Source organism: Malaya genurostris, chromosome 1, assembly GCF_030247185.1.
Source record: "Malaya genurostris strain Urasoe2022 chromosome 1, Malgen_1.1, whole genome shotgun sequence".
NCBI lineage: Eukaryota > Metazoa > Arthropoda > Insecta > Diptera > Culicidae > Malaya > Malaya genurostris.
Window position 1 is genome coordinate 4,157,590 of NC_080570.1, and position 13,669 is coordinate 4,171,258.

Here is a 13,669-nt window from a genome sequence, read left to right on the forward strand (position 1 = left end):
AAAAACAAGTATCTTGTGTTTTTAACGTTAGGCTTAAGTTGTTCGGAACTCTGTCGGAATGAGTATAATGAAGCCAAATTTTCCTGTTTGTTCTATTTCGTATTCTGTTTCCTACAGAAGTCAAAGCTTTCGACGAGCGGAATGAAATCTACGCCGGCATGTGGTACGAGACGCCACTGCAGTTCATCGAAAATAGACGCGGAAGCTTCAGTCTACGGTACCGGGGGTACCTGTTCACGACGGAACGACGCTACAACAGTACCATCAACTGGGTATGCAACAAAAGCAGCAACCCGATACTGCGCTGTCCGGCCCGCTGTGTGACGCAGGGAACCCAGCTGATTAAATTCGGTAAACGGAAACACAATCACGACGTGGTTTACCGTGGAACGGTGACCGGGGACGGCGTATGAAGCGCAGTGAGCTAATCCCGAACATGTTAAATAGTAAAGGCAATCTAGTACTTCGTTGTTAGTCGAAACATCACAAATTGAATAAAGTCCGTTTGTTCGAACAGTCATTTTTTTTTTGCTGGATTAAATTACGCTAGAGTTAGGATTTAGTTCCACGTGAAAATAACCGTTTTTCTTTGTTTGTTTCTTCTTTTAGTGACCTCTCGTTTCAAGTACGGTGAAAAGTATGAGCTTGTCAGCAACCGGAAGGGTGGTTTGAATCTGTGCTACGGAGGCTACGTGTACCGTCGGAAGGCGGACTTTGCCAGTACCGTCAACTGGGTGTGTGCCAATCCGAACTACAATCGGTTGATCGGCGATCAGGACTCGTACGACTACCGGGGGATGTGCGCGGCACGGTGCATCACGAACAAAACCGGCGGAATCAAGCTGAGCAAGCGGGGCCACAACCATCCGCCGATGATACGCTTCGGGGACGATGGCAGTTTGAGGGAATTTGTTATGAAAAACGATGAATTTGAGATCTTGTACTGAAACTTGGGTTGTTTTTATTATTTTTTTTTGCATTTTTTTTAAGTTACAAAGTGAGTGAGATTCACTCGAAGATGACAATCATTCCCTGATAATTATTAACGTATGTTTTTTTTTATTTTGGTTTTGCAGAAACATTCGACGATCTAACCACCGGTGTTTGGATGAAACGACCGTTTTCGATAGTACCGAACCAGAAGGGTGGCAAAAATTTGGTGTTTTTCAATTTCGTTTACCGCAAGGAGGCTAGTTTCAAAACGTCCACCAACTGGGTGTGTAACAGGAATGCAGCCGGGCGCTGTCAAGCCCGTCTGATCCACAAACCCCATTCCGGAGAGCTTAAACTCGGCAAGCATTCTCACAATCATCCACCGTCTGTGGCGGCGGCGGCGTCGGTTGGAAAAATTTAACAAATAACGATGTGATAATAAACTGATTTTTCCCTAAAAATGCGTTAATTATTTGGCAGTGCAATGCCCAATGTTCAAGTGCTATCATGATCCAACCAATTTCAAATGTTCACTGTGTTCTGTTTTGTATCTTCACTAGAACCGGAAGGCGAGGCAAACAAAGAGGAACGGATTGCGATCTTCACGACGACGATGCGTGGCAAGGATCAGCTGCTGTATCTCGGTCAGCCGTTCGTCTTCGAGAAGCTAGTGGTCACCACAAATTCCCAGTCCAAGCGAATCTGGCGCTGCAATCAGTGGTGGAATCAGAAGTGCCGTGCCCGGGTGTTCACGATCGGTAATTTGATCACACCGTTGAACCGTTACCACACCCATTCGGACATCGTGAAACGCAAGCGGCGCGTCACGAAGAAGAAACCGGTGCCGTTCGTACTGGCGACAAGCGGCGGCGGTTCCGGTGACAGCAGCAGTAAAGCCCTCGACGAGGATGTGGCCGAGTACGTGGTGAACTGTGTAGCGGAAAGTCCCAGCTACGAGGATCAGAAAAAGTTAGATTTGCCCGATTATTAAGGAGAATAATGTTTATTACTGTGTAAATAAATTACTGATTTTAGCTATCGAAAAAAGTGGCGAAATTATTGTCGAATCTACTAGGTTAATCGCAAACTGCACTTTTTCTAATGCTACTCTATTTTTTTCAGGTCCTGTGCGGGCAAGGTCAACAAGAGTAATCGAAAAACAGCGATCCAAATCAACCCATAGAACCCATCAGGGCGCCGTACGGGCACCGGTCGATCGGGTTCCATTGCATAAGGGCAGTGATGTGTTCATTTCCACTAAGGATCTGATCCAAATGTACACCACGAAACCAGCACTGTACACGTCGCGACTGGTCGAGAAAATTTTCGGTCGCGATACTCTGCTGAATGCTTGTGTCTCCCGGACGGTCAACACGGGAGATTTGGTACCGTTGGATGAAAAATTGCTACGGTCAGTTATAGGTGGGTTTCCTTGTACCGTATTTTTCTGGCTACTAACTGGTTTTGCTCCTTCCTCTACTTCATAACAGTGCACATCGTCAACGTTTTCAAAAAGCAGAACATGGAAATATCGGAATCACTTGTCATTGGATACATCCGAAATAAGCTGTGCCATCTGCAGAGTGTGAATTAGTGTAGCGGAGAGTGGAATTGCGAAAATAATAAACCAGTTACATTTTTTACGTTCTATTTCGTAAACTTTTTACTTTAATTTAACGCCACAGTTTCACACTGCAATGAAATTAGACACCCATGTTTTCAAGGTTTTGACATTGAATTTTCTTTCAATTTTGTTTATATTTATTCTGTTTCATGCTTTTCAGTCAGTTCCTAGACAGTTGCCATGAGTTGATGAATCATTTCTACGAGATTTGACTAGAGTTTGCTGAATAACCAAAAAAAAAAAAACAAAATGGATGATGGTGCGATCAGTGCACCAACCACTCTCAATTATTGTTGGATGGTAATGAGGTGAATTTATTTCTTAGAAAGATAACTGATGAATTACGAACACGCTCCAAATGATGGGCAGAAAGAGTAATATTCCGGCAAAAGGACTTTAAGCTGGGAATTATTCACCAGATTCAGCTCGTTAAGTAGAACATTAGAACTTCGATGCTTCAGGTTATTGGACCAAATTTCTGCTATCAGGTCTAAACCGATTGATTTTATAGGGCTTTACTTCCAAATTTTCAACATTTAAACCAACAAATTCTACGTGAACACCTCTCAAACATTATATTTATATTTTGTGTTAGACTCGTCAGTGCATAACAGTTGATGTTGAACTGTTATGCCACCTGCACTTCAACTTAACCCACTATGCAGACTTAAAGTCCTTCCTGATGTGCCGAACGAAAACAATTTTTGACTATGTTATGCACTGATGAGTCTAAGACGAAACGTAAAGATAATGAAATTAATTAAGTGCCCTAGCACAGAATAAGGTTACTTCCTAAATGACATCTCAAACATTTATTTCTACCGGTTTGTTTTGCAGTGCGTCGAACGAAACTGGTACCTGTTTCCCAACTCGACACGCTTCACTCAATCCCACGCCTAAAAAGTGGTTTCATAGGACAAAATCGATTTCAAATAATCTCGATCCGTATGTTTTTCTGTCCTGCTAATCTATATGGGTTCGAACTTATAGTCCTCCCTGGTGTGACATTTTGGATCGTTGACCTCTTGACGAACCTAATCTACGTTATCAGATCTGAAGATCTTCTCGGATAGCCTAATAAGACGTCGTTCGTAAATTACACTCTATACATTGTTCTTGTTAGATTTTTGACAATGCGCTGAACGAAATCGGTACTGTTTCCCAACCAGGCACGCTTCAATTGAATCTACTCCCAAAAAGTTTCTTCATCCGAGGAAACAGTTTTTATCCAATCGCAATCCTTAGCTTTTTGGGGTAACCAGAAGTTTGTTAACATAACCTGAAGAACACTAGCTTTCTTTCTGGCAAGCTTCACCCTTGGCTTCACGTTTTATGAACATCTGCTCTATCACTTGATCCGGTTTGCCGGACATCTCTGTTGTGTCTCCACGGTCAGAAAAGTCACTAGCCTTTCAGCCACTTATGCGCCCTTATTCTGAATAACGTCGTATCGATTTTACGATCGTATTTCATTTGTATTCCTAATAACGCTAGCAAAATCAAAGGTAGCTAGGATTCGATCGAACCACATTCGATCGAAAAATCAATACGTCGTTATTCAGAATAAGGGCGATGAACGAATCTCTTCGAAGTTCAAAATGACTGTTTGCATAAGTATAATCATTGCAAACTGTGTGAAATGGTTTCATTTCGTTTCGTAAGATGTCGGAAGGCGTTTCGTTTGTAGTTGCTGATTAATAGCAACTACAAAAGCAAAATTCCAATGGATTTCTACATCATCGCATCATAACTGACGACGATAGGTGTATCCATTATGGTGATACTGAACGCAGAAAGTGTTTCGAGAAAGTTTATACTTGCCAGCAAAATCGAACATTCCCAAAAACAAGGTCATTTCGGAGAATCCAGTTGGGTGTCACTACTGTACAAACAAAGACACTAAAGTCATTCCCTATGGTGCAAAATTGGTTCAAAAATACGTTGAAATACGAAAATGAGAGATCCAATCCCACGCACCATACTCGTCGGATGTTGCTCTTTCAGGCTACAACTATTTTTTTGAAAAAAAATCGACTTAGGAACTTAAAGAAAAGGTTGAGATTTCCGAAAGCGGAATTTTTTTCTTGATGCCAAGTATCTTAGAAATGCGTTAAACGTTAAGATATGGTGTAATTTCAAAAAAAAAATTTTAGAAAACGAATTTGACCGCAAAAATCCGCGAAGAAAAAAACCGCAAAATCGAAGAATTTTTTTGTTTGACAAAATGCCTTAGAAATGCATGAAACGTCCAGATTCGGTGTAATCTAAAAAAAAATTGTTTTTTTTTTAACAAAACCGACTTAGGAATTTAGAAAAATTTTACCGGAACCTTTTTTGAAGCCGCCGCGGAAATTCTGATAGCCGCGTAAAAAAATTGCGTTACTTCGCCTAAAAACCGCAGAACTTTAAAAAAAATATGCCAAATATAATAGAAATGCATGAAACGGTTGCATCTGGTGTAACCTCGAAAAAAATTTTTGAAAAAAAATCGATTTAAGAACTTAAAGAAATGTTGAGTTTTCCGAAAGCGAAATTTTTTTCTTGATGCCAAATGTCTTAGAAATGCATGAAACGTTGAGATTTGGTGTAATCTCAAAAACAGTTTTTTGAACAAAATCAACATAGGAACTTTGCAAAAATTTGAGATTTCCGAAATCGCAAATTTTTTTTGAAGCCTCCGCGTAAAAAAACCGCGCAACTTCGGAAACTCGCATAGGAAAAAGGTGTAAAAAAGACCTCAATGTATTAATAAACGATAGAGAACAGATTTCTAATTCGTCTGGTGTGAAAAATAGTACTATTCGCGAACAAGAAAATTCTCACGTGTAGTGACACCATGAGGCTAGTGCCGGTAATCAGAGAAAGTGAAGTCCTTTGGATTATACACCGAAATAAACTGTTAATACGACGTGTAAAGCTGAGTCATGTTGTCGTATATTCGAGGCCCGATCTGAAAGGATTCTAAATGTCTAGTCATGAAATGGTTATTTAAGCTAGCAATCAGCTGTGAAGTATTTGGAAACTTCTGAGAATGGTGAAATTTTACAAAAAGAATGTAATAACCCAATTTTGCTTTTTGCTAAAAAAAAAGACAGCATAATAGTCAGTAGAATCCTACAGATCCTTGCTATTAGAATGTATCCAAATCCGACTTTCGGTTCTGGAGTTATATGGTAAAGCTTATTAAAATTTTCAACCGTCATTTTCACTTAAGTGACGATGGATATAATGTGAAAACTTTGCGATATAATGATTAGTCAAACTGTAGAGCAAATTGTTTGTTGCATGCAATGTCTTTAAAAATTCATGGAACATCTAGACAAAATTTTGTTCGGAAAAAATCGGCTTTGGGATTTGGAAAAAAATCGAGATTTCCGAAATCGAAATATGTATTTTATTAATGCCAAATGTCTTAGAAATGCATGAAACGTCGAGATCTCGTGTAATCTTGAAAAATCTTTTTAGGAAAATCGAAAAGAGTCAGTGTCAGACAGTTGATTTAAATTTTTTTTTCGGGATAACGCCAGATCTCGACGCTTCGTGCATTTTTAACACTAAACAAGAAAACCGCATAATTTTTAATATTCGCATTTTAAAAAAAGCGTAACTTTGGAAATCCACTTAAAACTATAAGAAAATTTTGTTGCCAAATGTCTAGAAAAACATAGAACATCGAGATCTGGCGTTATCTTGACAACATTTGTTTGAAAAAAATCGTCTTTGGGACTAGGAAAAACTTTGAAATTTTCGTTAAAAATCGAGTCTCAGTTTTTTTTAGAAAAAAAATGTCAGAGATTTCAAAAAATTTCGAAACAACACTAGATCTCGACAAAACAAGAAAACCGCAGAACTTTAAAAATTCGCATAAAAAACCAAGTAACTTTGGAAATCCGCGTGGAAAAAAAACCGCGTTCAAATCCGCGAAAAAACGCGTAAACGTAGACTTCAGAGTAGTTATAAACAACAGCAATATGCTATGGAACTTCAATAACTGTCACTTGAAACCAGTGTTTCGAATATCTATTCAATCACAGCATGCGTTGATGATTACGTGGTTTCCCACCGTCTTGGTGATATCGATGGTAGTCATGTTTAGCCTGTTGGCTACTAGATATGAAAATTCTCGACGGTTTACGTAGGAAAACCTGAAACCAACCAAGAGCAGTTGTTTTTTTAAACAAATTCGATTTTATCGGAACTGACTTGTTGTCGAAGCTTAAAACGATCGATTTGACAGAATATTTAGGTTGAAAACTGGGGTAGGTTTTGCGTCAAATGAATATTAGAATAGTCTTTTCATCCACGCCTCTAAAAATTCCGAAAGCATCTGTTCATTTAAGATATGTAATGTTTCGGCAAATAAAATCCCAGAAAACACAAATTGTTTGTTTACTTAACTGGTAGTTTCACCTGACAATGCTGTCCAACAACGACTCAAGCTTCTTCTCTCGTTCGCAGATGATAAACAAACAAACTTCTACTTCGAGTACACTTCCACGGGCTCGCGGCAGTTGGTTTACGACGACTATATCTACCACCGGAATACGACCTGCGGTGACTGTACCTACTGGCGTTGTGCGTACGCCGCCCGGTTGAAATGCAAAGCAACGGTCGTCACGGATACCGTTCAGGTGCGGGTGAAAAATCCCAACCACAATCACGTTCCGATGCGCCGCCTGATGTACGGCATGGGTGTCAACCGGAAGCGAAAACTGAAGAACGAACAATTTTTTGATCATTTTCGGAAAAGTTAATAAAATTTTCGGTTCAATTTTTTTTGTTTTATTCACATTAGTTTGACTATGTTTAGCAAGGTAAATTGCATGATTCGTTATCAAATAAACTAATTTGGTTGTTATTCTTGTTTTTTTCTGTTTTCAGCGATTTTTATTGCCGTCAGTACCAAACAGCAGGTGTTACAATTACGAAATAAAATCTATCGCAAGACCAGGGGGCGGGCATACCGAAGCTACTACACCTGCATTGAGTACAACTGCCCGGGGCAATTGGTGTTCTGCGAACTCAAAGGAGGTCAAATCAAAATTACGGACGAGCACGCCGACGATTGTACCTCGGACTATTACAAGAACCGGCCAGCCGAATACATGGACCAATTAAGCTATGCCGAATTGACCAAACTGGAGCAAACCCTCAGCGAAACAATGCTAGAAATATAGATTCGTTTTGATACGTACAATCCGTTTTTTGACATACCCTGCTGAAGTTCTGCATGCAAGTAGGTTAATTAACGACGTTCATTAACCCATTTCCTTCCTCTTCGTTACACTAGGGTTCTTCGGCGATAGCAACACCAACGATAGCCCCGAAATTGTGACGAGCAAGTGTGGCACGATGCAGCTACGCTACCGGCAACATCTGTTTAACAAACATGTTACGCGCGGACCTAAAGTCTACTGGCGCTGCTCGCAGCACCAGGTTTACAAGTGCAAAGCCCGCATCAAAACCAGTGAGCAGGAATTTTCGATTTGCAACGATCAGCACAATCACGAAATCATCGACGGTCCCCGGTCGTACGGGGCACTGAAACGTCTGAAGCAGAACTTGGCTAATTCTAAGGTTGGGAGAAAATGAATCGCTACTCACTGTGTGCAATCGAAACCTGTTGTAGTACGTCGAGCCACTGAGTTTACACCCGTGACGATTTGTTTTTAAGATTTTATTTAAATTTTAGGTTCCGATTAGCGAGACAGTGCTCAAGGTGGGCGATTACAGTTTCATCAGGAACAAGAAATGATTTAGCAGAATGTACTGATCGTGTACCCAAAACGGAAGTCCACAATGGTCCGCTACTCAAGCTACAATCACGAACCTTTCTTGCGACACCAAATAGATTTAATTTGAACAAAAATGCTCTTGTTTTTTGGAAGAAATTAAACGTAAATTTAAGCTCACAGTGATAGGTAAGATGATGACATCGGTCCTGAAGAAATAATTTTATTTCAAAATTCCCTTGCATGTGTTTCTGAAATCCTTCCCAATCAGTTTTGGTAGTTCTACTAATTTGATAATTTTGCCTTTCAGTTACCGAGCCAACGCCACCGGTGGGTTTCCAATCGCGCAACGTACCGGAGCTAGCTTTTCGAACATCACGACGCAAGGGCAGCCATCTGTTGGTGGTGAACGGAATCACATTCTTCCGCAATCGACAGCGTAGCAACAAGCAGTACTGGAAGTGCAACCAGTACTACAAATGCAAGTGTCCTTGCACGGTCATCGTCAACGAGCACAGTTCGCACATCACGATCAAATATGAACATAACCACGCACTGACCGTGATGGCCGCAAGTGGCAGTACCACCGGGTCCAATTCCAGTTCCAGTACAGCACCGCCTAAAGTTTATCAAAACAAACGAACAAAATAAATACATTTTTTTTCTGTGGTACAAACACTTTCGTTTCTAATTAATGATGCCATTGTTTTCTAGATGATATCGTTTTTTTTATGTAACGTGAACTAATGTACATTTCAAACCCTGTTTCAGAAATCTACTTCACCAAATCGAGTCGAGGGCGACCGGCAATCATCATCGACGGTGTCAAGTATCTGTTCATGTCGGAGAATCACAAACGTGTCGTGTGGCGGTGCTCCTCGATGGCAACCAGTAAACTGAAGTGCCCGGCACGGATATTGCAGTACAAAAATCCGGAACGGTTCGTCATTCATCGGGAGAAACATGTGCACGCACCGCTCAAGCGACACAAAGTAGCTTTCATTCCACGGGATATACTGATTTTACCGGAGTGAGATGCGTTTAGAATAAGGATGGCCAACAAAAATAAAACGTTTCGATTCTAGCACTTCCTTGTGTTTCATTCATTCGTCATCGTGAGGCGTGTTCAAGTGATAGATTTCACTAACCGTTTGCTTTCTTTCTAGAATACAAAATTATCAACAGCACCGGCAGTGTGCTAAACTACCGGAACAGTCAGAAGGGGCGACTTCAGCTATCTTGCGACGGGTTCTACTACGTGAAAGAGAAAACCGTCAAACAGAAGGAGTACTGGCGATGTATCTATTACACCACCAAGATCAAATGTCACGGCCGGTTACATACCATCAATGGGGAAATTTTGCATACCACTCCGCACAATCATCACGCTGGCCTTTACAAACGGGCTGACTACAGTCGGCTGTCGGAGATCCTGATTAAGTCATCCGAGGATGAACAAAAATCGAATACGATTGTAATCGAATCCATAGCTAAAATTAAACGAACTGAATAAACTGTAACGAAAGTTATTTGAAAAATAAAAAAACAGTCATTTCGACAGCGAACAATCGGAAGCTTCTAACGTCGAGCTGATAACCGTACACTTTCTATTTCTAGGAACTGCCGCCGCTACGGTGACAATGATCGAATCCCTGGACGAGCCGTCAATTCAGTTTACGAAAACTCAACGGGGTCGGATCATGCTGATCTACGATGGCTACAAATATGTGGAAAATCGGCAGAGCAACAAAAACGTATTCTGGCGGTGTTCGAAGTATGTCAAGTTCGGCTGTCGAGCTACGTGTGTCACATCGAAAAATCCCGCCGACTATCCGATTCGTTTGGCCGGTAGTGCACACTCACACGGACCCGAAAAGATCTACCAGAATGAAAAGGTTGCTTCCCTGTCCGAGCAGGAGATCAATTACCGGATCACTCGCATGCGTTGATAAAAAAAAACAAGATGATGGAATCAATAAAACAACTTTTCCAATTGCATTTGTTTCGTTATCATCGAAATCTACTCCAGGCCTGCTATGTGTCCTACACTTTTACTTGACACTAACGCTTTGCTTTTCCATTGTAGGTTGCTACGTGAAACGAATGATCGGTAAGTTTGACATACCGAGAGTCGAGATGGAGGTGGCGGTATTTGGCCGGTCGCAACGGGGCGCCAAGAAGCTAATGTACAACGGATACGAGTACGTCAAGGATCGGGATTTCACCGATTCGACCAACTGGCGCTGTTCGCTGTTCAAACGACGCAAATGTCGGGCCCGGGCCATCACTAAAGACATCCGCGGGATCACCTACGTGCGACTCACCAACGGTAGCCACTGTCACGAGGTTCGAGAGTACCGAAAGTCACAGGTGGAGTTTCTAAAGTAAGCGGGCATATTTCTAGTGCTGTCACTACTCGGCCTAGGTCTTTTATTTTCGTGCAATTTCAACTTTTTGTCTAAGCAATTTTGAATTGAATAACTCTTGATGATTACAATGATTGAAGTCACGTGACTACTGCAGTTATTTTCACAATCACTTTTCCGATAGATTGCTGGGTGACAAAATGGGTACCGAAACTTTTCATTTCTAAGGGAGAACTAAAAAATGACGGCAGTTGTCACGTTAAACAGACAAAATCACGCTACTGGCTGAACAAAATTTTTCATTTTATTGAGAGTATGGTACACTCAATTTTTTTTACGCATAAAAATTCGCGGTAAAAAAAAAACAAATAACTTTTAAAATTCGCCTAAAAACCGCAAAACAGTACAAAAATTTCACTATTCTTTACGCTTCGTGTTCGACTCGTCAGTGCAGAGCAGTTCAAATTGAATTGCCTTATGCAAAAACTATAACTATTTGCGAAACACTTTTTTATATTGCGCCGAAGCGCAATGTCTTATCTGATGTCCCGAAAGAAACGAATAGGCGACTGAACCGGCCTCTATAGCAAAAATTTTATGTTTGTCCCTCATACAGAAAGGTTCTGCGATCATCCGATTTTTAAACAGAGGACCGGGGGGACAAGACCAGATTTCGACGCTTTTTGTGTTTCTTAGACAAAGGTAACCGCATAACTTTGAAAACTCGCATAAAAAAAACCGCACAATTTTGATTGTTCGCATAAAAAACCGCGTAAAATGCACGAAGCGTGGAGGTCCAAGTTTTTGTCTAAGTCAACTCTAACACCGAAAATTGTTCTTTTTTTTCGAGATTACTCCAGCAAAAAAAAACTTCAGTGTAAGTGTATTAACTTTTTTTCTAAAATGGCTTATAGATTCAAATCAAAGGTCTTTTAATTCAATAAATAGTAATTTTAATTTCCAATCCGATTTACGGTTCCGGAATTACAGGGTAGTTTGTTCCAAACAAATAAAAATCACCAATATTTTGTATTTCGGTCGAATCGGAATATTTCGATCCAATGTAAAAATTTACATTTTGTAATTCGATCGAGTAACTAACTTTACTTTTAACTCAAGTTGTTTTTTATGCGATTTTAAGGTGAATTTTCAAAGTTAAACGGTTTTTGCCTTTCTCACAAAGAAAGCAATAACTGTGAAACTGACTCAAGACTTCCGTTTGTTTTTCCCTTTCTCTATAGAAAGGTATTAGAATTGCTGGAAAACCCGACTTTTGAACGGAGCCTCGGAGACCCATAGTGTTATATACCATTCGACTCAGCTCGACGAGATCGGAAAATGTCTGTGTGTGTGCACTTTTCGAAGATATTTATACGCGCTCAATTTTCTCAGAGATGACAAACCTATGCTCGTTTGAAAGCTACTGTCGGGCCATTGATCAAGTTCAAAGATCAAATGGCTGTGACTTTTGATTCCGGAGCTATTATGGTATAAGTGACGTAACCGACAAAACACGTCGTTTTTCACCGCTCTAATGTGTATGAGGGTGCCAATATTTTGGGATCACTTCTGATTTCGTAAAGCGCTATTGTTCAAAAGTTTAAGCACCTCGGAAAAAGTCCTCATGAAAAATTTGAGCCAAATCGGACATGGGTAAGGGGTCCTACCCAGCGGTTAAAGTTTGAAAATTGTCGATCTTAAAAAAGCACCAGTACATGAAATTTCCGAAATCGAGAGTACATGAAATTTCCGAAATCGAAATTTTTTTTTTGATGTCAAAAATCTTAAAATTGCACGAAACGTCGAGATTTAGTGTTATCTAAAAAAGTGACTTTCTGGGACTTAGGAAAATTTTTATATATGATATTTTGATAGTCCCACAAAGTCGATTTAAAAAAAAAATTCTAGGAGACACGTTCTAATACTTTTGGTATCAAATTTTTTTTTTTTTCGATTTCGAAACTTTCATGAACAATTTTGAATCTGAAGGCTCTCACGTACCAAGTGAGTGAGAGCAGCTGTATTAAACTGGAAGCTGATATCAGTATTGAATTCTACTCAGTGCTGTAAAACTTCATTCAATTCAATTGAAACTGATTGTGGAACACATTGACGATCTCTCTAATGCAGTAAACTTCACTCTCTGACACACACAATGTTTGCTGACGGCCCGAACGGGCAGCATTCAATTCATCACTCGTTTCTCTTCAATCGAGGCTCAGTTTAACCACCGTCAGTTGATCTCTTGAAATGACAAGATATCTCTTTCAATAGTGTGAGAGCGGCCTTCAAATGAGGTTCATGTAAACATTCGAATTGGTTCAAGATAATAGATGAAAGACTAATCAGATAGTTCAGTTTTCATTTTTAATACTTTACTCCATTTATAATTCTATTCGTTCGAATCTGCTTACTACCAAGAGCGAAGACAATGAAGCAGCTATACTACTTGGCACTTGAAACTGAGCAAGCAAAACTTCAAATGACTAGGTACGATTATTCAACTGACGATGAATTCTGGGAGCTTCACTTGAAAATGGCAGCAAAAGTCAAATGAATTAGTAGGGATACGCTGACGGTTAGCGGCCATAAATTTCATTTTCATCTTATATTATTTGATTGAAAATGAAATTTTACCGCACTGATTCTATTTATGGGACCCTAGCACAGGCTGGTGGACAGCACCGTCGGCACAGCCAAATGCTTTATAGAATTTCTCTAAATTCCCCTAACCCAAAGATGTTCCTGAAAATAAATCACTTAGATACAAGGATAATAAATACTATTTTTGTCGAAGAACACAAAATCTTTCGTCTCAAATAATTCAAAAAGATTTTAAGCTGGAGCATTCGCAGTTTTTGAGGCGGATTTCCGAAATTGCGCGGATTTAAGAAGTTACCTGGATTTCCACAGCAACTTAGATTTTTTTCAAGCGGATTTCAGAAGTTACGCGGATTTCCGTAGTTTTTTACGAGAAATCCCGAAGTTGCGTTGATTTCCGAAGTTACGCAGAA

At 40.1% G+C, this 13,669-nt stretch overlaps 1 protein-coding gene across 43 annotated transcripts in view; it reads left to right on the forward strand.

Annotated features, from left to right (window-relative positions):
* LOC131430224 (modifier of mdg4-like) overlaps window positions 1–13,669 on the forward strand; it is an 81,145-nt gene that overhangs the window by 18,828 nt on the left and 48,648 nt on the right. The window contains exons 5-7 of one of the 43 annotated variants that reach the window (XR_009229506.1): window positions 2,056–2,355; window positions 2,424–2,657; window positions 2,718–2,806. The exons of 30 other annotated variants lie outside the window; for them this stretch is intronic. Coding sequence is in view for 12 of the 13 variants with exons in the window: in XM_058595055.1 (XP_058451038.1) it covers window positions 1,494–1,924 (431 nt within the window). In the remaining variant the exon portion in view is untranslated. Of the gene's footprint in view, window positions 1–117; window positions 521–609; window positions 994–1,076; window positions 1,370–1,493; window positions 1,940–2,055; window positions 2,356–2,423; window positions 2,658–2,717; window positions 2,807–7,015; window positions 7,329–7,438; window positions 7,750–7,847; window positions 8,186–8,249; window positions 8,450–8,599; window positions 8,956–9,060; window positions 9,339–9,455; window positions 9,818–9,906; window positions 10,254–10,375; window positions 10,674–13,669 lie in introns of those variants that run through there. 12 more of the 43 variants (XM_058595266.1, XM_058595181.1, XM_058595148.1 and 9 more) reach the window with 12 other exon arrangements.